General features: G+C 46.7%; 1 protein-coding gene and 1 long non-coding RNA gene across 7 annotated transcripts in view; one reads left to right on the forward strand and one right to left on the reverse strand.

Annotated features, from left to right (window-relative positions):
• Nucleotides 1-3,601: 3,601 nt before the first annotated feature.
• Nucleotides 3,602-21,214, forward strand: Prdm9 (PR/SET domain 9). The gene is made up of 12 exons (XM_071619417.1): nt 3,602-3,629; nt 6,241-6,380; nt 8,119-8,226; nt 8,573-8,696; nt 8,982-9,089; nt 13,079-13,128; nt 14,799-14,955; nt 15,671-15,772; nt 15,980-16,251; nt 16,608-16,675; nt 17,775-17,968; nt 19,770-21,214. The coding sequence occupies exons 1-12, from the start codon at nt 3,602-3,604 to the stop codon at nt 21,212-21,214; spliced, it is 2,796 nt and encodes a 931-aa protein (XP_071475518.1).
• Nucleotides 21,215-21,508: 294 nt separating this feature from the next.
• The window catches only part of LOC114105304 (uncharacterized), a 55,254-nt gene continuing 50,998 nt past the window's right edge, over nt 21,509-25,764 (reverse strand). For 3 of the 6 annotated variants that reach the window (XR_011709192.1, XR_011709191.1, XR_003584985.3), the window contains 5 exons: nt 23,931-24,180; nt 23,591-23,744; nt 22,726-23,320; nt 21,906-21,959; nt 21,509-21,807 (listed from right to left, as the gene is read on the reverse strand). This is a non-coding gene — a long non-coding RNA (uncharacterized lncRNA). Of the gene's footprint in view, nt 21,808-21,905; nt 21,960-22,725; nt 23,390-23,590; nt 23,762-23,930; nt 24,181-25,764 lie in introns of all 6 variants that reach the window. The other 3 variants (XR_003584988.3, XR_003584987.3, XR_003584986.3) reach the window with 3 other exon arrangements.

The raw sequence follows: 25,764 nt of genomic DNA on the forward strand, positions 1-25,764 counted from the left end.
GGTTCTACTGCTCACTTATTCTTCATAGGAGTCACCTCTAAAGTGCCTGCAAGAAAGCTGCCTTGAATGCAGAAAGCACTCAGACATCCAAATATGCCTCTTACCACCTTTTAAAATTATAGCTATGGCTACATTTTTGACTATGAACCCTTCACAAACACCTACTTCCAGGTGAGGTGTGCTGTAAATGGAAGAGGCACATCAAACTTGAAAATTCAGTGCATAAAAAGCAAAACAACTCATCAGTATTTCTTATATTAATTACATATTCAAATGATACCATTTGGAATATTAGAGCTAAATAAAATGTATTATCAATATTAACTTCATCTATTTCTTTTCTACTTTTTCACTGTGGATACTAGAAATTTTAAAATTGCACACATGGCTCACATGATGGGGCTGTTGGATAGGACCCAACCTCTGCTGCCGTCCCCAGCCTGATTCTCATTTCCAGCCACTGTGCTCCCAGGATAAGCCTGGCTCTGACATGCTCCAGGGCACTCCAGCCGCGAGATCCATGCATCTGCCTCTCCTCTGCCTGGGATAACCCCCGGGGCCCTGCAGTCTCCCTCCTGACCTCCTCAGAGGAAGCCCCTCTCCAGCACTCCCGCTGCCCTCACCCTGCTTTATTTTACTTTGGAGCACTTAAACTGACACTGCACCCTCATATTACAGGGACAATAAATGGACAGATGAATGTGATGAGGTTTTGTTTTCTTGTAAACAATGTTTGGATGGTGCCCAATCCAAAAAAAGAAAAATAAATTGCCACCTCAATGGACCATTTTGACCTTTGGCGGTGGCCTTTAGACCTACCTTGACTCCCTCCCCGACCTGCACAGATCCTTCGGTGAGGCTGAGGAGCAGCGGTGGCTTCAGGTCTTCACAAGCTCTTCTCTGGGCAGGGATGCTGACAGGTGCTGAGGTGTCTCTCAGCCTCTGCTCTCTGCCTCAGTGACAGGAGAGGGCAGCAGAGTCCTGCCTGTGCAGCGTTCTGAGCCAAGAAGACTGGTGAGTGCAGGGTAAAGCAAGTCCCTTCCAGAGAGAAAGAGCTCAGGAGCCCCAATGTGTCTAGAGTGGGACTCACAGCGAGGTGTGTTTCTTACATCAAATCACATGGATTTTGAACATCACTTCTGGAGAAGAGGATTTGCGTCTTTGGACCTTAGAGCATTACAGCAACCTTGCTGTAATGTCATCTTATGGTGATTGTTTACATTCCCAATTTCTGTGTTATGTATTCATTATTTTTTTTCTTTTTTATCATTTTATTTGTAAGGACTACAGGGCTAGTGAAAGCCCATACTGATGGGCAGGTGTTTATGAGGTCTACACTTGCATCTCACTGACAGGAGTGAAGACTACCTTGCTGTGCTGGATAATTCCTGCGTTTCTAAAGATGACCCTGAAGAATAGACAGTCTGACCTGTACCCTTGCATGGGACCCCAAGATAAGAACCTTCCTCAGCCTGTTGCCATGGCAGCACCAAGCGCATCAGCAACAGATGGCAAGTGAACGACAAGCCGCGGCAGGGAGTGAGGCTGGTGTGATGGTTGCAGGACTTCCAGCCACACCAGCTAGACATGCAGATGTGCTTCCTAAAACATAAGGGAAGGTCCAGTTCCCCAGAAATGATGTTCAAAATCCAGTAGGTAGTGGGGTTCGTCCACAAGGAATTACTATCTTGGTCCATCAGCAACTTTAAAAAAATCTAGTAAGAAACTCTGGTAGATCAGCAGCATAGGGTAATTAACCTACTGCATTTTAAAAGTGTTCAATACATTTACAAATAGGATTGCAGTTGTTTACTCATCTACATGGTTCCTGGCAATAGAGTGGTTCAGGGAAGCCGCCTTTGACCTTGACGTGACTTTGGCATGTTGGCCAGGCAAGGCAGCTAGTGCTTGGAGCTCCCTCCACCAACCAGGCTCAGGATATGCCTCAGAAGGAGTTCAGGTGGTCACTGAATTTCCCCTCAAAGTCTCCTATTGTTTTGACACCTACCACTCACTCGGGCATCTGCTAGCATGCTCGGGCTGCTTCTGGTGAGAGGCTATTACATCCTCTAGAAATTCTGCTTAGGAAAATCAGCCCCCAAATCCTTTGGGCCAGAGGCAAGAGACTTGCTTTGTGAAGCCATAACCACAGTTACCACACGGGCAGCTGCTGGAAGATTCCTTTGCTGTTTATGGCCATATGTACAAGTCTCAGGCTGGATTGCTCAGGCTTTGTCTGAATTCAGTACTTAACTTTGAATTCTAGGTATTTAAAATTCCCACTCAGTCTCAGGCACATAACCTTATTAATTGGATTCTCAAGAGAGAGTTGAAGATAATGTTGAGTATGTCTTTTAGATATAAAACAGGATTAAAGAGCTTCATTCTGTTGAAGTTATTTACCACTGGATACTCTGAATATAACTGTATTCCTAAAGACAGTGAATTTAAGGCAGCCATATGAAGAATAGAAAAGACCTCCATTATTATTTACATAGAATATTGAGAAAAAGATGAACAAAATGAAAAGAACTACAAGAAAAACATAACATGGGTGTAGGATAGACATCACTTTTTTGAATTTATGCAGATAGTGTCAGGGGAAAATTCTATTTTCACTTATAATAATCCTGTCCACACATATACACCAACAAATTTGTATCCAGAAACCCAACCAAGATTAAGGAAGAGGGAAAAGGGCTTTGCACTGTGAATCTGTACTCGAAGGAAGAAAGACCTGAATAGTGATTTGCACTCTTTTGATAGATGCACTCAGGAACTGTACAAGACTGGAAGTGCATGTTTGATTAAAAATGGAACCAGCCCTCCTCTGTACTGAGCATGGTTCTAGGCACTATGGATATTTCTGGGGTGCAGGACGCACTCCCCCAACCTCTGGCACCTTGGCATTTGAGAAGCACCAGGAGCAGAGATCACGCTGGCTTCTTCCTGCTGCTCTCCCTTGTTAGGGATGAGGGTGCCCAAGGAATCAAACACCTGCTCAGAAGCAGGCAAACTTCACTTTTGCAGAAGGGTGTGCTACCAAGAAAGTCTGTCCCCATTTAAAATGGGGGTGGGCAAAGGGAAGGGCTATAGTTCAAGTGACTAGACTGAACACAGGTTGGGGAGCTCAAGATGGACGTGAGAGGAGGTATTTGGGCCATCCTCTGGACACTGGATCCAGGAAGTTAGATAGGCTTCAGGATGCCTTTCTTACATCTCATTTTTACATTTAAGGTTAAATACTATATTCTCAAAATGGACCAACAGACTTTCTGTTTCGCACACCCTGAAGCAGCCATAAAAGAACCCTTCCTCTAAGGCAGGCCATAAGACTATCATTCCTACAGTCCTCTCTGTACCTGGAGGAAGGGCCCTAAGACAGAAGGCCTCAGTGATATAATTTTTTTCCCCCTTCAGAAACTCATGTTTGCGAGTAATCTTGATGAGGACCTTGAGCAAGTCCACAGGAAACAAGGTCACTTCCCTGTCCTAGCAGTGAAAGGTAAGGAAGGAAGCCGGCTCCCAGTCCACATGCCACAGCAGAGGCATGCAGTGTTAGGGGGCCTGGGGAGCAGGCGCAGTCTGCAGTTAGTGAGGGATGTTGCCAGAAGATGTGCAGGCAGACGGTGAGCATGGGAAGTGCAGGGGCGCAAGCCGGCTGTCCTCCGGTGAAGCACCTGCCTAGCCATGCAGGGCCTGGGCTCAGTCCCCCACCACATAAAAGAAGAGTGTCCCTGCTACAGCCAAGGTTGGGAAGCTCAGTGTGGTGGTGCTCCACAGATTAGTCTTTTTAGATTCAGAGGCATTCATGTGGAAATTGACAAAGTAATCAAAAATTTAAATGGCAATAAGAAGGGCCTAGAAAAACAAAAGAATTTCTGAAGAAGAAAAAAAGTTGATTCAAGACCAGCTTGAGCAACTTTGGGAGACCCTGTTTGAAAATGAAAGGAGGCTGCACACGTAGCTCAGGGTGGAGTGCCGCCTCGCATGCATAGAGATCTTGTTCAAGACAGTCCTGCCAAAATGAGTGAGCAACAACAACAAAACCCCCAAGTATGAGGGCTGCACTACCTGATTTCACAGCTTTACCACAGAACTATGTTAGTAGTACTGTGTATTATTGGCATCAGCCTGGGTATGGATCAGTAAGATGCGAAGTCTAGAAATCAGTCTACACCTAGATTCTCCAGTTTTGAATAAAGTCTTCAAATAATTTGGTGTAGGAAAGAGTTTTCAATGAATGCTGCTGAAATAACTAAGTATTTGTGTGGGGGCAGAGAAAGACTCCCCTTACTTCAAGATATACAGAAGGAATAACTTGGAATGCATCACAGACTTGAATATGAAAGCTGACAGTGAAGGTATCTAGGGAAAATACTTATGATAATAATGTAGGGGAAGATTTCTCAGCACCAAAAGCACAAGTTTTACATAAAAGAAAACTAAAAAAAAAAAAGAAGAAGAAGAACAGCCAAGCACAGTGGCACACCATGTAATCCCAGCAACTCATGAAACTGGAGGAGGAGGATCACAAGTTCAAGGCCAGCCTGGGCAACTTAGCAAGGCCCTCTCTCAAAAATTTAAAAAAGGCTGGGGATGTAGTTCAGGTAGAGCTGGGTTCAATTCCTAGCATGCATGAAGCCCTGGGTTTTATCCCCAGAATGGAAATAACTTTAGCTCTTTAAAAAATACTGATTAGGCTGGGTGTGGTGGCACACACCAATCCTAGCTGCTGGGGAGGCTGAGGCAGGAGGACTGAGAGTTCAAAGCCAGCCTTAGCAACGTAGCAAGGTGCTTAGCAACTCAGTGAGACCCTATCTCTAAATAAAAACATAAAAAAAGGTTGGGGAGGTAGTTCAGTGGTTAAGTACCCATGGGTTTAAGCCTTAGTACAAAAAATATATACAAATGCACTGGGTGTTGTGGCACATGCCTGTAATCTCAGAGACTCTGGAGGCAGGAGGATTGCACATTTGAAGCCAGCCTTACAACTTAGACCTTGTCTCAAAATAAAAAGGGCTGAGTGTGGCTCTGTGGTAAGGCACCCCTGGGTTTAATCTCCAGAACTGCAAAAGCAACAAAAGCCAGGCAAGACCTCCACTGCTGTGGAAGCAGGGGAAGGTGGAGATTAAGCAGGGGCCCATTGATGGGAGTCGGTATTTGGCACCCTGCTGGCCACCTTCGTCCTCAGTGTCTGGTGCTGCAAGCTCACTGGTGTTGGTGGCAGTGATCTTGGGAACAGGAAGTCTCCCACAGGCCAGTGGAGAGCTGGAGTCAGAACCTCTCCACTTGGAAATGACTGCTCTGAAGAGTTAGTAAGTGCTAACTTACTAACTGTTAGTAAGAGTAAGTAAGAGTCAGAAAAAAATCTAATAGTGAATTTTTTCTAACATAATGCAAATAATTGGATGCTGAATAAAAATTAATATACAAAGCTGAATAAAATAAAATTGAAAATAACCCAGAAGTTCAGGGAATTGGAAGGATACACCCAATATCAAACAAAAATCTTGAGCTCATCAGTGTCAGCACTGATTTCTCCAACCAGAGTAAGGTCCACAAGGTCCTGGCCCCCAAGTCAGGCCTGCCCTCTCACAGGGACTATCCCTGTCTTCAGGTCAGAGGGACTGCTGTTCCCTTTGAGGCTCACAGACCACTTCCTAACTGAATTCCCGGGTCTGAGGTCTAGCACCATGATAATTGCAAATTCCTTCCACTGGTCTGACCACGGTTTCAAGGGTGTCCTCATCGTTTATGCAGAACACGGGGCTGAGAATCCCTTCGGGGACTAGACACCCAGCCTCCGGGAAGGGTCTGCACACCTGGCCCCAGATCCCATTGCACTACAAGTGGTATGCTATAGGAACAGTCCTGTGGCATTTTCTTTCACTGCCCACATCTCGGTTTGCCGCCTCCAAACTCCTGGGCCCCCCAGTACCACTATTACCTTGCGGGACTCTGTTAAGGGGCGGGGGGTGGCTGGGGGAAAAAAACCCACGCCACAGCGATCCTAAGGTTTAAAGCCCTCTAGACAAGATGAGCCCCTCTGTCACAGACCACAGTGCACAGACCCCAGCCTGCAGAGCCACGTGAGGAGACACAGGGAACTGCGCCGGCGCCCGCCCAAGGCTTTCAGATGACTCCCTTGAGAGACCCAGGTCAGGTCCCCGCCCAGAACCGGGGGCACCGTGACTGACAGATACGGCTCCGCCCCCGCCCCGCCCTTCCACTCTGAAGAACGCCGATTGGCTGGACCCCACGTCCGCAGCGCGGATTGGCAGCTGTATGACAGTCGGCACCCGTCGACTCGGGTGGGGCTCAGACGCCCGCGGCTGGAGCTCAGAGCTTGGCGGCGGCGGCGGCGGCTGCGGCTGTGCGTGGGCGCCTCTCTCCCTCAGCGGCCTCGCCCCACAGCACCCGGCCTGCAGGGCGTCCCCCCAGGAGCCCCAAATGGCCCCGCAGTCCCAGAAATCCCGGGGCTCTCCCCAGCAGACCGCGGGTCCCAAGTCAGGGAAGGGGCAGCCCGAGCCTGGCGCCGAGCCTGTCCGCCCGAGACCGAGCAGCCCCCTCGCCGGCATCCCGGCTCGCCGTGAGGGGCCCAGACCCGCGGCCCGGCCGAGACCCTCCGCCCGAGGGACCCCCAGCTCCCGGGCGCGGACTGCCTCAGCCTCAGGGTCCCCTCCCCCGCCCGAGCGGCCACCGTCTCCTCCGCCCGAGGGACCCCCAGCTCCTCAGCCTCAGGGTCCCCTCCCCCGCCCGAGCGGCCACCGTCTCCTCCGCCCGAGGGACCCCCAGCTCCTCAGCCTCAGGGTCCCCTCCCCCGCCCGAGCGGCCACCGTCTCCTCCGCCCGAGGACCCCCAGCTCCTCAGCCTCAGGGTCCCCTCCCCCGCCCGAGCGGCCACCATCTCCTCCGCCCGAGGGACCCCCAGCTCCTCAGCCTCAGGGTCCCCTCCCCCGCCCGAGCGGCCACCGTCTCCTCCGCCCGAGGGACCCCCAGCTCCTCAGCCTCAGGGTCCCCTCCCCTGCCCGAGCGGCCACCGTCTCCTCCGCCCGAGGACCCCCAGCTCCTCAGGGTCCCCTCCCCCGCCCGAGCGGCCACCGTCTCCTCCGCCCGAGGGACCCCCAGCTCCTCAGCCTCAGGGTCCCCTCCCCCGCCCGAGCGGCCACCATCTCCTCCGCCCGAGGGACCCCCAGCTCCTCAGCCTCAGCCTCAGGGTCCCCTCCCCCGCCCGAGAGGCCACCGTCTCCTCGTCAGCCGGAGGGACCCCCAGCTCCAGGGCGCGGACTGCCTCAGCCTCAGGGTCCCCCTCCTCCGCCCGAGGGACCCCCAGCTCCTCAGCCTCAGGGTCCCCTCCCCCGCCCGAGAGGCCACCGTCTCCTCGTCAGCCGGAGGGACCCCCAGCTCCAGGGCGGGACTGCCTCAGCCTCAGGGTCCCCTGTCTCCCCCACCGAGGGTCTCCTATACCCGGATCCTGAGGAGCCCCAAATGGCCCCTTGTCTCCCACCCAGCGGAACTCAGACTCCACAGTGCCTATTACCTCAGCCTGAGGGGTCCCCTGTCTCCTGCACTGGAGAAGCCCCAGTCTCCACAGGGCGAGCTGCCTCAGCCTGAGGGTCCCCTATCTTCTGGCCGAGGGACCCTGAATGTACCCCACCTGAGAAGCCCTGGTCTTCCTAGTGCAGATTGCCTCCGCCTGAGGGGTCCTTTGTTTTCTCCACCTGAGGGACCCCAAATCTACCCCACCATGAAACCCCAGTTCCCTCAGTCAGAGGGCACCTGAGTGTCCTGGACCTGAGAGCCCCATTACTGACCCCCAAGGTTTACAGGCTCTGCTCCCTCAAGCTGGGGTTCCCCGTGGAGAGCTCAACTCCTGGGAGCCTCCCCTTGGCTGTCATCCCGTGGGGCTTGTGGATCAGACCCGTACCCAGGTGTGGTGGTCAAGGCCTGGCCTCTGCAGGCACCTGGGCCCCCTTGCTCAGAGGGCCAGGACAGAAGAACCAGCCTGGCTGCCTGTGGATCCGCACCCCAGATCCTCTCCTCTTAAAACCTCCTCCCTGCTCTACGCACACCAGCTGGTAGAGAGAACAACTCTCAGCTCCTTCTTCTTCCACAGAAGGCTGAGCCCGCCCAGAGGGCATTGTGCAGCACCATGAGTGCCACTGACTGGTCCCCAGATGAGCGCACCAAAGGAGACTTAGGGAGGCCTGAGAGGAAGCCCAAGGTAGAATATGGGAGGCAAAGCAAAACTCCAGAAAGGGTCTGTGGGAGGGCCTTGGGATGCACACCTGGTGGCCCTTCCAGTGAAAGCAGAAATGGGATGTGAGGATGACTCCTGGCATACAGGAAGGAGGGGGAGGCACATACCAGCAACTGCTCCATGAAAACTAGGAGGATAACCAGTGCCTCTTCTGTTAAAGAGGCATCTGCAGCAGGGGAAACTCTTTACCCTGCTTCACAGAGACCACCCAGAGGTCCCAGTCTATTCCCTGCATGCACAGTGAAAGAAAAGGCCAAGATCTTGTTCTGATGTGTGCTATCACCTCACAAGAAATCTCTTTTTTCTCCAGGTTAAAGATGCTTTTAAAGACGTTTCCATTTACTTCTCCAAGGAAGAATGGGCAGAGATGGGAGAGTGGGAGAAAATTCGCTATAGGAATGTGAAAAGGAACTATAATATGCTGATATCTATAGGTAATAAGAGGGCCTAGGAAACAAAATACAGATCTCTAGTCCTTGTCTTATGCTGGCTCTCTTAGGGGCTAGAGCTGCCTACAGTTCCCTTCTGTTTGGAGACAATCTGGAAGGAGACTGTTCTTTGTGTCAGTGCAGGCCTAAGTAAGTGCAGCATTGGCCATGCAGCAATCCCACCTTGACTCTCCCGGACTGCCTACCCTTTCTGGAACTTTCTATTGTCATTGACCTTTTTCCTCCTCCCAGCACTTCCATTTTAGGAGAAGGATTTTTGCTTCTTTCCAGGTTTCAGAGCCCCTCGACCAGCTTTCATGTGTCACCAAAGGCAAACCATCAAATTGCAGATGGATGACACTGAGGATTCTGATGAAGAATGGACACCTAGACAACAAGGTGAGAGGCCAGGAAGCTTTAGAGCTTGCCTTCTGAAACCATACCAGGTTTAGTCTCAGAAGTTAATAAGACACTAGTAGCTCCTCAAAAACAAGTGTCAGCAAAGGAGTAAGATGCAAGACTATATACACTAAGAAGACATTCCCATAAAATTTTTAAATGTGTGAAAAAAAAACTGTATATAATATGTGTGTGTACATGTACACACAATAAGTGGGAAATATAATAAAATGTGAGTATTATGTATTTCATATATGAATATGAAAATCAAGTCCAGAAAAATTAATGTCATAAAGAGGAAGTTCTGGAAGGTGGCTTGGTTGTTTTTTTTTTTTTTTATTCTCATTTTTAAATTTTGAAATAGAAGTAAAAAGATCTGAAGAAGCTTCAGAATATGGAAGAATACTGAGACCAGACTGAATCATGAAGGATGAATAGGGTCTGCAGTATCATTCTCCATACTTACATGTTTTGAATTTATCATTCTTTTTGAAAACAATTTTTGTTATACTTGTTAATCAAAAGACAATTTAAAACAGCTTAATTAAACTTCAAGCCTCCCCTAAAGTTTATTAACACGAATCTAATAGTTTGGTTATTGGATTAAATGTCTTAGAAGAGAAAATTATTAATATATTAGGGAAAATACGTATTTTCTTATGCATATTTAATCACACCACATGATCCTTAAGCCCTTGTCTTAAATCTTGGAGAGGGTTGGAGGGAGCTATTTAATTTTCCTGATCTTTCTCTCATGTCAGTGCTCAGAGCCAGCATCCGATAAATAAAATGACGTACAATCATTAAAAAATAGAAAGAAGCTGGTTTCCTCTTCCACTACTTGGACAGGAAATTTTAAAAGAAGATACAAGGGGCTGGGGTTGTGGCTCAGCGGTAGCGCACTTGCCTGACATGTGTGAGGCACTGGCTTCAATTCTCAGCACCATATATAAATAAATGAATAAAAGAAAGGTTCCTCAACAACTAGAGAATACGTATTTTAAAAAAAAGAAGAAGAAGATACAATATGCCTAAACTGGATAAAGCAATTTGGATTATGTCTATGATTTCTCATCTATGGATTTTAGGTGCCTTAGGCTCTTAAAAATTGTGTAAGACATTTAAAGGACCAATGATTACTTGTCTGTAAAGGTATTAAGATGAAAATACAGTCTTCATGGAGAACGTATCCCCATGGTTTATCATACCTCTATCCCTCTATCTGGATCCAGGTAAAATCTCCAACCTAATAAATTCATCATTTTTATACATGGTGGCAAGAAACCATACAACATAAAATCACCATTCTGTCAATTTTTAAGTGTACAACATTGTTAGTTATATACATGTGGTATGTGATTGAAATTGTCTACAGCCATTAATCAACAACACCCTGTTTCCTCTTCCCCCTAAACTCTGACAAGCAAAATTCTACTTGTGTTTCTGTGAATCTGATTGCTTTAGGTACTTCATATAAGTGGAATCACGAAGCATTTATCTTTTGGAAACTGACATATTTTACTTAGCAAATGTCGTCCAGGTTCATGGATTTTCCCTTTTTTTTTTTTTTTTTTTCCAATGGCTTTATAGTTTCAGGTTGTATACTTAGTTCTTTAATTCATTTTGAGCTAATTTTTCTTTTAATTGTCCCTATCCATGGGGAATTGTTTCCAGGAACCCCTCCTGTCTACCAGTAAAATCAAAACATGAGGATACTGAAGAATCAAATGCTGTAGTATTTGCATGTAACCTATATAATCCTCCCAATCACTTTAAATCATCTCTAGATGACTTATAATACCTAATGAAATGTAAATGCAATGCAAATACTTGTTGTATTGCTTAGGGAATAAGGAAAAGAAAAATCATCTGTACATTTTTAGTATAGATGCATTTTTTTTCTACTGAGGATTGAACCCAGGGCACTTAACCACTGAGCTACATCCACAGTCATTTTTGTTTTTTGTTTTGAGATAGTGTGTTGCTATCTCTTAGATATTCAGCCCTTGCAAAGTTGCTGAAGCTGGCTTTGAACCTGCAATCCTCCTGTCTCAGCCTCTGGGATTATAGGCATGGGCCACCACACCCAGCTTTTGTCAAATATTTTTATTTATGATTTGTTGATTTCAAGGATGTGGAATCCACAAATATGAAGGTACAACTGTATATTTTTAAGACAAAGGCCATTCTTCATTCCTTTGTGTGTGGATATCAGGTTTTCCCAACCTAATTCTTGAAGAGATTATTTGTCCTATTGTGGAGTCTTGGCACCTTTGTGAAACATTAATTTAGCCATATGTGCAGAAAGTCTTTTTAACCTGTCTATTTTATTCCCTTGGTCTATATCTCTTTCTTTATGTCACTATCACACTGTTTTTAATGATGTAGCTTTGTAATTGTTCTTCTTTTTCAAGATTGTTTTGGTTATTCTAGGGTCCCTTGAGATTCTGTATTTATTTTTTCAAATTTCTGCAAAAAATGGCATTAGTATTTTTATAGGATGACATTGGATCTGTAGACCATTTGGATAGTATGGAAATTAATAATGTTCAATCTTCTAAATCCATTTGTTTGTGTCTTTAATTTCTTTCATTAAAAGGTCATAGTTTTTAGTCTTTAAGACTTTTGCACCCTTGGCAAAGTATGTCCTAAATACTTTGTGGGGGTTTTTTATGCTTTGTTAGAAGAGTAGAAGTAGTGAGAGGGGGAATTCATGCCTTTTTCTGACCTTAGAGGACAGGCTTCTAGTATTTTATCACTGAATACATTTGATGTGAGTTTCTCCTAGGTTTTAGTCAATTTTTTCACCACTGTCACAAAAAAGACCTGACAAGAACAATGTAGAGGAGGAAAAGTTTATTTGATGCTCATGGTTTCAGAGGTCTCAGTGTAGAGATGGCCAAATCCATGCTCTGCCCTGAGGTGAAGCAGAGCATTATGGCAGAAAGGTGTGCACGGCGACCAGAAAGAAGAGAGAGAGAAAGAGAGACAGAGACAGAGAGAGAGCTCTGCTTACCAGGGACAAAATATAAACCTCAAAGGCACACTTCTAGTGACCTACCTCCTCCAGCCACACCCTATCTACCTAGTCACCTCACATTAATTCTATCAGTGGATTGATGTGTGACTTCACCTCTAAACCTTCTTGCATTGTTTCACACATGAGCTTTTGGGGAAACACCTCATCTAAATCATGACATCCTACATGACCTTTTCATGTGGAGGTAATTTCCTTTGATTCCTGGTTTGTTTTGCATTTTTGTCGTAAAAGTCCAAATATTCTTTAAAATACCAGATATATATGAACATAGAATAAATCAGAGATGAAGTTTGTCTATTTTTTAAAGACATTCTAAGAACCAGGCATGGTGGTACACACCTGTAATCACATTGGCTCAAGAGGCTAAGGCAGGAGGATCACAAATTCAAAGCCAGTCTCAGCAACTTAGTGAGACCCTAAGCAACTTAGCAAAACCCTGTCTCAAAATAAAAAATAAAATGGGCTGGGGATGTGGCTCAGTGGTTAAGCACCTCTAGGTTCAATCCCTGGGGCTAAAAAAAGATATTAAAAAATTGATGATATCAGGGAATGGTGGCATGTGCCTGTAATCCCAGCATCTCAGGAGGCTGAGGCAAGAGGATAATGAGTTCAAAACAAGCCTCAGCAAAAGTGAGGCACTAAGCAACTCAGTGAGACCCTGTCTCTAAATAAAATACAAAATAGGGCTGGGGATGTGGCCCAGCTCTTGAATTGCCCCAAGTTCAGTCCCTGGTACCAAAAGATAAAAGTTGATGATGTTCCTAACAGAAGGAAAGACTTGAGTGATACTTTAGATACTGTTTAGATACTGTTTATATATCACCTTTATGTCATCCTTGGTATTGATATTGATTAATGTAGCATTTTTCTGCTCCTAATCAGAATCTCCAGAGTTTGGAAACATTTTCCAAAAAAAAAAAAAAACCACTGATTTCTCATTGCCTTTTAGTTAAACCTCCTTGGGTGGCCTCCAGAGTAGAACAGAGTAAACCCCAGAAGGTGAGTGTCTTCTAAGTTCTGTTAGCCAAAAAATCTTCCTCATAGATGCAAACACAGGTAAGAGAAAAAAAAACACAAAGCACCCTTCCCAATCACATGACAGTGTTTGTCATCACCATCATTTTAAAAGATAATAAGAATAGTAACAGTAATTGCTGACACTTGTTTTGTTTTCACTGTGTTGCAGACTATATTTTAAGCATTTCATGTGAATAAACCAGTAGAACCTCCCAACATCCTATGAGGTGGTAATAAAAACCACATCCACTTCATAGATAAGAAGTACAGGAACATGTGACCACATGCCTGAGACCCCAAGCTGATCCAAACTCTTTCTCAAAATGATTTTAAAGCTCACCAGAACTTTGATAGCATTGTAAATTTTGTGCTCTCTTGGTCCTCTCTTCACCTCTTTTCTCTGACTAATTTTTCCAACCTCAGCTCTCTGCTAGGCCTAACGAGAAATGTGCTAAGTCTCTCTGAAGGAAGCTTACAAGTATGTAGGGAGTTCATACTGGAGAAGCCCAGATGGAAAAGGAGACCCATCTTGTAAGAAGCAGCTCCCAGCCCTGAGAACATTCAGGGTTGGTGTTTGAGAACGGACAAATGAGAAAATGACTGGGGACTCCACTGGTCACACACTATTCAGTAGAAAAGTATTTCTTGGAACTGATTTCAGATGCTTGCTCTGTGGGTGAGAGCTGGTACCTTCCCCTGGGCTTTTGTTAGATGACTCACATGTTGTCTGAAAGCATTTGTTCAACTTGCTGCCTTTATACATGAGCTCTGGGAGAGAATGGTCTGCACCTGGCTTTCCTTAGAAATCCCAGACCCTTTTATGTTATCTGAATAATTCAAACTTTACAAATTAAACTAAAAGTGACAGGGCTAATGAATGCTGAAGACAATACCCTTGAGCTACATTTCAACTGTAGATGTGGTTGAGGGGGCAAAATTGACATAGACTTGTGGAAGAAATGACCACCCACATTAATACTACTTTCAATAGTACACAGAACACTTTGGTGAACACTTACATTTCATGTTCACTATCATATTAATAACTAGCATTTTGCTAATTTATGGCTCAGAAAAAACTGAAGAACATTGGTGAATAGTGCACCCTTACTCAAGCAAAACTGGTGCAGGAACCAGTTAATCAATCACAAAGCCAAACACTCCTTCCAAGATATGGCAGTTTGCTACCTTCAGCATTTCTCTCTCAGTTTTCCAGAACCGTTTCTGCCAACATTTCTTCATTATCTTCCCAGCCTTACCACTATTACTCTATTTTCTGAGTGTGCTCTGCCCCTCAGCTTTTTCTACACTTCCCCTCCCATTGCAGATGATACCCTCTTTTTCTCTACAAGTGTTAGCCCTTCATTCACAGACTATAGTGATTATCTAGCTACTCTTCCAGGTATTCTCCCTTCCTCTGTCTCAAGTGCATGGATCTCAAGGAAAACTGAAGGGAAAGAGCCTTGGGACATGGGACAAGTCCAGGATCACAGACTACTTAGGCTCTTCCTTTCACCTCAGTATTCAGACCCCTCAGGAAGTCCCAAGGGTTACTGAAGCATTAACCAAAATCATACATAAGAAAATATGTCATAAGATCTTCAGAACTAAAGAAATGTGTATTGTATTTTCATATGCGACTCTCATTGAAGGGAATGCCTGAGGTGCTGTTAAGTAATGAATCTAGTTTGAAAGAATTGTCAGGAACAGCAAATTTACTGAACACAAGTGGCTCAGAACAAGTCCAGAAACCAGTGTCGCCTCTCAGAGAAGCAAGTACCTCTAGACAGCACTCTAGACGAAAATTAGGTAAGAGAAAATAATATGGGGACTTTAGTCTTTCCAGCTCCTCTAGAAAGGTTGGTGAGATGGTCTAGATATGTGAGGCAGACCTTGGAGAGGCCTGAACTTGGAGAGGCTGACTAGGCTGAGGGACTGGACATTGGGTTCATATTGATCGGCATGTACAAACATTGACTCTGAAGCCACATGTGTGGTTTATTGTCCACATAGAAACACTGGGACCTTGCTTTGATCTTATAAACTTGGTGAGATTCTAAATGCTAATCTGTAAAATGAGGATAAGGATACATAGTTCATATGTTGTTTGAAAGCATTGAGTAAAATTGCTGATACACACCAGGGGTCCAGTAGATCTACCTGTGGGACCATACTTCCTTAATGTTGTGTTTCTGCCTTTGTGCAATGCCTTACATGCCATGTGCCCTCTACCAATATTTTGTGAATGAATGAATATGTTGAATGAACCCTTTTATAGGTATAAAGTTTGGGCAAGTAGAAATTAAATATGAAAATGAGGACAGCTAGACATTAAAATTGCCTTAGGCATCTGTAGTCAGTGTGAATGTGGAACCGTAGTTTCTCTGAACCAGTAGTTAAGCAGGGGCAGAGTGTGTGGAAGGAAAGATGATGATTTGATGGTAGGAGATATCCCATTTTCTGGAGAAATAGGGACAAACCCTCCAGATTCCCAGCTTCACTCACCTTCTGTTCTCCAACTTAGAACTCAGGACAAAGGAGGTTGAAGTGAAGATGTACAGCCTGCGAGAAAGGAAGGGCCATGCATACAAAGAAGTCAGCGAGCCCCAGGATGATGACTACCTCTGTAAGTGACCCCTTGGCCCACTCATGCAGAAGCTGCTGTGTTCTGGTGCAATAATCTGTCCTGCCATTCAGCCCTCACATCTCTCCCTTCCTCTACTGACCCACAGTGCAGGACTGAGTGGAAATAGCATGGTGCTGTACTTTCTAAAACTCTTTATATACAGGAATGTGTGCATACCTCTCCTAACACCTGCTACTCTCACTTCAGATTGTGATAAGTGCCAGAACTTCTTCATCGACAGCTGTCCTGCTCATGGGCCCCCTACATTCGTAAAGGACAGTGTGGTCAACAAGGACCATTCCAATCACTCGACCCTCAGTCTGCCCCTCGGGCTGAGAATTGGACCATCAAGCATCCCAGAGGCTGGGCTAGGTGTGTGGAATGAGGCAACTGATCTGCCACTGGGTCTGCACTTTGGCCCCTACAGGGGCCAGATCACAGAGGATGAAGAGGCAGCCAATAGCGGGTACTCCTGGCTGGTGAGAGTGCCTCCCTTCCCTGTTTTCTAGCTGTGGTGTGATGTGTAAGGACATGGACAGGGCAACATGGTTAGCTCTGTGGGCTCGAGGATCTTTGCATGCACATGGAACCCCTTCAAAATTAGAGGGTAAGTGGGAGCAAAGCAGTGTAGAAACAGATTGGTGCCTCCACCCTGTGGAGCCTCTGCTCTGCCGGGAAAGTCATCATAGTATGTGGATGATGGCTAGGGACGTACTGTGTGGTCCCAAGGCGTGGCTGAATCTGCGCAGCCTCAAAGAGCATCCATGAAAGCAGAGTGACATGATTGTGCTGGTTATCACCTCTCAGAGCTTTAACTTGTTTTCCTGAAACCCAGATCACCAAGGGGAGGAACTGCTATGAGTACGTGGATGGAAAGGATGAATCTCAGGCCAACTGGATGAGGTAAGGCCGGGAGGTCCCTGGGCTCTGGGGAGGGATATTCCTGTCCTTCTCCTCGGGCCCCCTCAGTGGTTCTCAGGCGTCTCTTCCTCATTTTTCTTGCACATCACTCTTCACATCATGAACATTGGGACAAGAGAAATAAAATATAAATACCATAATTTACTTTTTATCAAAAACGCAAATCTCCATGCTAGACAAAATTGGGACACTGAGATGAAGCTCGAGCAGCCTAAATTCCTTTGAGAAACCGGAGTAATACTTTTTTCAAAAGTTATTAATCACTTAGTGTGTTCCAGTTCAAAGAGCAGACTTTGTTATTTGAACAGATCATACAACCCATGTCCATGTGCGGGACTATGGCAGACAAACATGAGGCATTTTATTACAGGAACATTTAACTGTACTTTTCCTGGGATTTTTTGTTTTATTATTGTTTTTGTTTCATTTTGAAAAGTACACAGTTCCAGGGCAACCTAAAAGGGACCTTAAATCTGTAAGCAAGAAATCTTGATAGCCTCAGCCATTAACACTGGGTCTGAGCCTGAGGAGAAGAAAGCCTTAGCGGGCCGAGGGTCCCCATGCTGTGTGCCCTTTACTATGAGGGCTCTTGTTTTACCAGGGGATAGAGCACATGGATAGGGTGTTATCAGTAAGATAAAGAGACCCCTGAGTTTCTATGGGAACCTGGGTGAGGCAGGTGAATGGTACCTGAGCAGGCAGTAGAGAGCCCTCTCCAGAGAAGATGACTCAGGCGTAATCTAGAATCAGAGCACATGGCCAGCACCAAGTTCTGTGGTGTATGGCAGAAAGTCATGAGCATTCAGAGAACCTGCGGGTCATTGTGTAGTATGGCCTTCAAGGTGGAGGGACATCTGGAACTGGGCTTAGGTGAAGGGAAAGACTTCTAGGCCAGGTGAGCACTGTGAGCATATGACCTTGTGAAAGAGACTTGGGCAGAAAAGGTTCCTGAGGAAGTGGGTGGGGTGGCATCATCAGAGCACGGAAGCAGTGACCACCAGGTGAAGGGACAGACACAGACCTGACAGGGAGGGGAACTGACCACCTGGTACTTCCTTCCCTTTGCCTGTCTCAATGCCAGGTATGTGAACTGTGCCCGGGATGACGAGGAGCAGAACCTGGTAGCCTTTCAGTACCACAGACAGATCTTCTACCGAACCTGCCGGGTCATCAGGCCAGGCTGTGAGCTGCTGGTGTGGTACGGGGACGAGTACGGCCAGGAGCTGGGCATCAAGTGGGGCAGCAAGTGGAAGAAAGAGCTCTCAGCAGGGACAGGTGGGCCACTATGATTCCTTAAAACAAAGGAAAGAAATCATTCTCCCTGAGAATTTTCATGTTTTAGCTCTCAAGTAGAGTGATAGGCTATCTAAAGCCAGTAAGAATTTCAAACAGGTACTTCAGAAATTAAAGATTAATGTCATAAGCCTTTGACTCTTAGGAACCATCTTTTTATTTTAAAATATTATTTTTAATGTGTAAGTACTTTAAGTACTTGACATATAAGACCATATTGTGCTTAGAGACTAAAGCAAATTCTCAAGTCCCTGCATGCTCTCTCACTGAGCCAGTGTCTCCTGGCCTTTTCATATGTTTCCCTTAACTTCCTTTAAATCTCTAAATAATGTGCATGTGTTGTTACTCATTCATTATGTCAGCTAGTGAACCTGCTCTGTGCCGGGAACTAAACCGTGCAAATTGAACAGACAGTGAGAATGACTGCTCTCGGGCAGCTGGCACACGGATTAGAGAAACACATGTTCTCATGCAGGCTTGTACATGACACATCTGAAGAAAACTGACCTACAGAAAGCACTTGGGAATCCATGTGAGGGAAGGGTAACGTAGCAGATATGGTCAGGGAAGGTTCTCCCAGGAGATAAAATTTGAGAGGTGCACATAGCTGTGGGTAAAGGACTCCAGGCAGAAGGAGCAGCTCCTGCAAGTGCCCTGAGGCAGGAAAGGTTTGGTATTTGGTGACTGGCTGAGACCACTCAGGTAAAGGAAGCAGAGAACAAAGACACATGAAGGCCTGGAAATGTGGGGGCCTATGACTTGTGCCAAGACCCTGGAGATGGTGACAATTGCAGTTTGGGTTCTCTGTTCTAAGATGATGCTGTGGTTAACTCATGACTGCAGTGTGTGATCCCTTCAGATGCTACTTCAGCCTTCAGGTGAGAGGGTAGGAGGTTGGGAGAAGGTGGGAGTCAGAGAGGGAAGACAACTGATTAGGATCTATTTTGAAACAGAAATTCCTGTTGTATTTGTAATGGGTTAAGACAATTAAATAGGTCAAAAAATGAATGCTTGCTGTGAGGCTTGGGGAAGGGCATATTTTCACTTCATGATTTGTGGAGCATGGAGAGAGAAGCAGTTCATGGCTGTTGTGCAGCAGAAGCCACAGCCCCTCAGTTAGTGGGTTCTGGGCCACATTCTCTTGTCCAGCAGGAACCCTGCTCCTCATTGAGAGACAGGCATATAACAGTCCTCAACTACATCTTTCTTTTTGATTGGCGGACTGAAATTCAGACTGACTGATACACCTCTATATGGCCTCCCACAGTTGCAGATCCCCAGGATGAGAGGATCCTAGCTAATAAACAGATCCTTTTCCTCTCTAGGAAAAGTCACTGAAGAAAGTTCTACCTAATTCATCAAGTGTTATTTCTCAATAGAATGAAATAGCTGCAGACAGAATATCAGGAAATGTGTTCAGGAATCTATATGCAAGGGTGTGGCAGAGGATGGCTGGGCAAGACGGACACGTCTTACAAGAGAGTCATGGCATGTGGGGCGTGGTCACTGCAGCTCCATCAGAGGCAGAGAAGCTGCTTCTGATGCTACTGGAAGGTCCCTAGTCTGGCTGACATGGAGAAAAGGCCCTTGACCTGGGCTTTTTGGATTTCTGAGCATATAAAATAAAATAAAAATGTACTAGAAAAATACACTGTGGGGGGAAATAGCTTGTGTTCTTAGCACATAAAGACTGAGTAGTGATGCAGGCCTTGCCACACAGCAAAGAAGATGCGCAGACAGCTTGTCTACATCTGTCCTGACCAATAACTTCCTCTTTCAGCAGAACCAAAGCCAGAGATCCATCCTTGTCCCTCATGCTCTCTGGCCTTCTCCAGTCAGAAATTCCTCAGTCAGCACGTGGATCGCAGTCACCCCTCTCAGATCTTCCCAGGAACATCTGTGAGAAAAAAACTCATACCAGGGGACTCTTCTCCAAGAGATCAGCTTCAGGAACAGCAACATCCTGATCCACACGGCTGGAATGACAAAGCCAGAGGTCAAGAAGTCCAAGGAAGTTTGAAACCCACACATAAAGGGACAAGGCAGAGGGGAATTTCTAGCCCACCCAAAGGACAAATGGGGAGATCTGAGGAGAGTGAGAGAATGATGGAGGATGACCTCAAAGCAGACCAGGAAATGAATCCAGAGGACACAGACAAAATATTGGTGGGGGTAGAAATGTCAAGAATTGTAAGAGTCAAAAATGGAGGGTGTGGGCAAGGCTTTACACAGAAGTCAGACCTCATCCAGCACCAGAGGACACACACAGGGGAGAAGCCCTATGTGTGCAGGGAATGTGGGCGAGGCTTTACACGGAAGTCACACCTCATCCAGCACCAGAGGACACACACAGGGGAGAAGCCCTATGTGTGCAGGGAATGTGGGCGAGGCTTTACACGGAAGTCACACCTCATCCAGCACCAGAGGACACACACAGGGGAGAAGCCCTATGTGTGCAGGGAATGTGGGCGAGGCTTTACACGGAAGTCACACCTCATCCAGCACCAGAGGACACACACAGGGGAGAAGCCCTATGTGTGCAGGGTGTGTGGGCGAGGCTTTACACAGAAGTCAGACCTCATCCAGCACCAGAGGACACACACAGGGGAGAAGCCCTATGTGTGCAGGGTGTGTGGGCGAGGCTTTACACAGAAGTCAAACCTCATCCAACACCAGAGGACACACACAGGGGAGAAGCCCTATGTGTGCAGGGAATGTGGGCGAGGCTTTACACAGAAGTCAGTCCTCATCCGGCACCAGAGGACACACACAGGGGAGAAGCCCTATGTGTGCAGGGAATGTGGGCGAGGCTTTACACAGAAGTCAGTCCTCATCCGGCACCAGAGGACACACACAGGGGAGAAGCCCTATGTGTGCAGGGTGTGTGGGCGAGGCTTTACACAGAAGTCAGACCTCATCCAACACCAGAGGACACACACAGGGGAGAAGCCCTATGTGTGCAGGGTGTGTGGGCGAGGCTTTACACAGAAGTCAGTCCTCATCCGGCACCAGAGGACACACACAGGGGAGAAGCCCTATGTGTGCAGGGTGTGTGGGCGAGGCTTTACACAGAAGTCAAACCTCATCCAACACCAGAGGACACACACAGGGGAGAAGCCCTATGTGTGCAGGGAATGTGGGCGAGGCTTTACACAGAAGTCAGTCCTCATCCGGCACCAGAGGACACACACAGGGGAGAAGCCCTTTGTTTTCAAGAAGGATAAGTAAGTAATTAACAATAAAACCACATTTCAACAGCCACAAGAAGACAGAGGTAGCCAGTACACATCTACACACCCCAGCTCTGAGGGTCCTCAGAGGAAGTCGACTGACACCACACATTCCCTGAGGGTGTAAATAGCTGATTAAACCAATTCTTCACTTTCTTGGCAAGACATGAAATAGAAAATCAGTGAAAAGTTCCTCAAGTTTCTGGGGATGTTCACTCATGTTTTTTTCCATGCTGACCCCCTCCATGTTCCTTTGGCCTCCCCGTTCTAATAAATTTTTTCTCCACACAAATGAGAAGCTGAAGCCATGTACTTTATTCCCACCTTGTCAATGAAAACAGAAGAGTCCAGAAGGGCCTTAGGGAACCCTTATTTCCAGCTCAAAAGGGTGGGGTTACTCTGGTTAAATTATTGGAGAATCATTATCGGGGTTCAGGGAGAGAAATATGGGATTTGAGGCAGAGTTGGGTAAGAGATGGGTCCTGGTCTCCTGGGCAATGAGGCTTCTTCTTCCCCTCTTTGCTGCTATACTCCTTGCTCCAGGTTTGGCTTCTCCTGGATCCTCTCCTGGTTTCTTCCAACCTCTGGAGCCTTCAAGGTGAAAGCCAGATGGGTGTGTGTATATGTAATGCACACTGTGGGTAATTGTGTTTGTGTGTGCGTGGGAGGTGCGTGTCTATTCAACATACCATCCATGGAAGGATGCACCCTCTTTCTCCAATGAAATCAAGATCCTCCCCCTCCTACAGGGAAAAAAATGTAAAAAGAAAAAATTTTTTAAAAAGTGTTATGTAAGTAAATAAAGTGATTGCATATTTCTTATAAAAACCCACACATTCTTTTGAGACCCAGCCAAGCCCAGGGAAGATAGAGGGGCCACTCCTGCAGCTGGGGGTCCTTTCTTCCCTGTCATTGCACCCCTTCTTGTGCTGCCAGAGGGGACTGGAATCAGGCCCCCCCTTCCTCCCAGCAGAAGCAGGACTATAATGTGCTGAGATTTCCCTCAGAAGTAAGCAGTAGTGTGTGAGAAGGGGGCAATGCCCATTGCATGGGGTATAGACTTTGCTGGGGGTCTCAGATCTGATGCTTGTTCCTGAAGAGACAACAGGGCTCTCAGACTGAAATGTCCCCAGCGGATGGTCACAAAGTTTGGGAGTTGGGTGCTCAAGATCAAGTCAGTCCTCAGTCCCTGGGTCCCCTGACCTGACCTGACCTGGCTCCCTTGTGAACTTCCAGCTCAGCCCTCCAGATGCCCCACCTATGTTCTTTGGTCCCTTCCTCAGATCAAAGTCAGTATTGTGTTAGTCAGCTCCCCGTCACTATAAAAAAAATGCCTAAAATGATCAACTTTTTAAAAAAAATTTTTAGTTGCTGATAGACATTTATTTATATGTGGTGCTGAGAATTGAACCCAGTGCCTCACACATGCTAGGCAAGCACTCTACCACTGAGCCACAACCTCAATCCCTAAAATGGTCAACTTTTAAAGAGAAAAACACTCTGGCTCACAGTTTTAGAGGGTTCAGTTCATGATCAGCTGGCCCATTGCTTTGGCATAGCACATCAAGGCAGAAGGAGGTGATGGGCGAAAACTGTTCACCTCGTGGCTGGAAAGTGGAAGAGAAAGAAGAAGAGACTGGGATCTCATAATCTACCCCCAGGGCATGCCTCCACCTAAAAGCCTCCCATTAGCACCACCACTTCCCAAATACATCATGCTGGGGACCAAGTCTTCAGAATATTGGCCTTCAGGGGATGCTTCAGATCCAAACTATACCACTATTTCTCCACGATTTCTCTTCATCTCCATATTGGGGTAGTCTTTTGAATGTGGATGTGGTTAGCAAGATGGATTGGGAGAAACAAATGGCATCTTTAGTTCAGACTCAGGCAGTGTATTAGCCTAGGGCTGAGTAACAAAGTACTACAAACTGTGTATTTTAAAACAGAAATTCATTGACCCACTGTTCTGGAGGTGAGGTCCTGAAATCAAGGTGTCAACAGAGCCATACTCCCCTTGGACCTAGAGAGGGTACTTCCATGCCTCTTCCAACCTCTGGTAAGTTTTGCCAGTCATCCTTGTGCTCCTTGGCTTGCACTGGTTCTTGATAAAGGTGGAAAGGAAGCCTGATGTCAGGACCCCGCTCAGGCACAGAGACCATGCAGTGAGGTTCTGCAGGCAGGAGAGACACTGAGTACATCTGAGTACAGCAGAACCTGCCGGTTCATCTCTCTCCAGCTTTAACAGAGTCTGAATATGCAGGATCAATAAGGAACCATGCAGAGGAGCCCCGTGGAAGTGGTCCTGTGGTGCAGTTCCTGTGCCTCACCCAGACCACATCAGGGTTTCTGTGACGCAATACAAAACAGATACCTGCGCTTTGTCCCTCGTTCCTGGCCTGTAGCTCCTGAAATGTGTGCCATGTCCCTGGCGTGCTAATGAAACAATGGTTGTAGGTGGTTTCTGGACAGCTTCAGGACACGGCTGGTCACCAGGAGATCAGGCAGTGATTCCAGGGTTGGGGGCCCTGGACAGGGAAAGGGGCTGGAGGCTTAGTTCAGTCACTAGCAGTCAGTGATTTATTAACCATGACCACGTAATGGAACCTCACAAACCCTCTGAACAACAGGCATAAGGGAGCTTTGGGCCAGCACAGGAAGGGGCTGAAGGACCACACCCTGAGGGCCTGGACACGCCCATTGCCCACACCTACCTCACATGAGCATCTGTTGCATTTTGTCATTCCTGATTTATTCCCTCATAATAATTCAGGGCAAGTCCAGCACTCCCCTGAATTCTGTGAACCATTCCAGCGAGCGTGGAACCGACGTGGGCTATGGAACCCTGGGTTTGCAGCCATGTCAGATGATATGCAGGTGACAGAAGGACCCATCCACAGGGTCTGCATAAATTTCCAGAGTTGAGTTGCAGGATGCCCAATTGGTGTCTAGAGAGTCCTGAGACTGGTTAGGGAGGGAAAAATAACTGAATTTCATGCTTAACAAGTAAGGGAAGCATAGCTGTGTCATCTTTAAAGGAAGCTGGGGCAGTAAGACACATGCCCCTGAGTGTCCCCTTGTCCAGCCCAGGTGAGACAGCAGTGAGCGCAGCCGGGGTGGAAGGTCCAGGTATGTCTCATCTTGAAGGACCCCGGCTCCTTGGGGCACACTGGGAACCAGGTCCAGGTGCTGGTATCTGCAGAAAGCTACTTTCCTGCATGGACTCCAGGGCGGCAGCTCCTTGGGAGGCTGGTCAGACAAGCCACCAGGCAAGCCCACGCTCAGGATGTCGCTGCTCCTTCAACCTATATATAAACCCCTCTCTTAGCAGGGACGGGGCAGGACTGAGGGCCCTGTGGAAAGGACACGCATCACTCATCCATCCAGCTGCCGCTGGACCAAGTTCTTTGTGGGAGAGGGGGTGCTGCTAGGCCAAGCACCATGTGGGGCAGAGGTGCCATCTCTCTGATCTGTCCCCACTGAACCCTGCTCAGAGCAGGCTCTGGTGACTTTAAGCTTTACTGGTAAACCATGTCTCCCATGCTGTCTCCAACAACCTATCCCAGTGTCCTGGCACAACTGGGCTGTGCACCAAGACAGCAGTACTGTGATCTGCGGGGCACTCCTCGTCTGATGGCCGTTCATGCTTCCTTTAACAGAGGCACATTCTGATGATGAGACCTACTGAAACCAAGCTTCAGATATATTTCATCCCAAATTACTTCGACATGCCTCTCTTGAGAAAAAGGACTTTTCTCTACCCTATCTAAAAATAGGAGACCATTAGGCAGCACCTCAGATTCTGATAAGGCAAACAAAACCAAACTTTGTAAATAGTAGGTTTAGGTTTCTAATCAGAAAAACCCAGCTCACTTCTGCTAGGGCCTGGCCACTCTGACCAATCAAGTATTTCTTTGTCTTTCTTTTTTTCCCATTTTTTAAAATGATCAATTACTTCTACATGACACATCATACACAAATGGAGTATAAATTCTCATTCTTCTGGTTGTACATGATGTAGAATCACACCAGTCATGTAGTCATATATGCACATAGGTAATAATGTCCGATTAATTCTACTGTCCTTCCTACCCTTCCCTCTCACTCCCCTTCTGAAAATACCTTGTGAAAGTTCTCCCTTCACCCCTATTCAGAGTCCTGCAGCCCTTGTGGTCCAGAGTAGCCATATTCATGAATCTACTCAAATAAATTTTAATTTACCTAAGTTCAGTCTTTTTTTTTTTTGGTACTGGGGATTGAACTCAGGGGCATTCAACCACTGAGCCACATCCCCAGCCCTAATTTGTATTTTATTTAGAGACAGGGTCTCAATGAGTTGCTTAGCTCCTCACCCTTGCTGAGGCTGGCTTTGAACTCGTGATCCTCCTGTCTCAGCCTCCTCAGCCACTGGGATTACTCTTGGCTAAGTTCATCTTTTAACACAGCAGAAATTGGAAAAACAATGGCCCATAGGCTAAAATACAGCCACTGTTTCTCTGCAGCTCCCAGCTGAAGTGGCACCCCCTTTCTCCACAGAAAAGTTTTAAC

Source organism: Marmota flaviventris, chromosome 11 (genome assembly GCF_047511675.1).
Source record: "Marmota flaviventris isolate mMarFla1 chromosome 11, mMarFla1.hap1, whole genome shotgun sequence".
NCBI lineage: Eukaryota > Metazoa > Chordata > Mammalia > Rodentia > Sciuridae > Marmota > Marmota flaviventris.

Coding starts and splice junctions, on each gene's coding strand:
- Prdm9 (XM_071619417.1), top strand. CDS start 3,602: ATGTTGCCAGAAGATGTGCAGGCAGACG. Junction 8,227..8,572: donor GGCCTGAGAGGAAGCCCAAG/GTAGAATATGGG, acceptor TTTTTTCTCCAG/GTTAAAGATGCTTTTAAAGA. Junction 9,090..13,078: donor ATGGACACCTAGACAACAAG/GTGAGAGGCCAG, acceptor ATTGCCTTTTAG/TTAAACCTCCTTGGGTGGCC.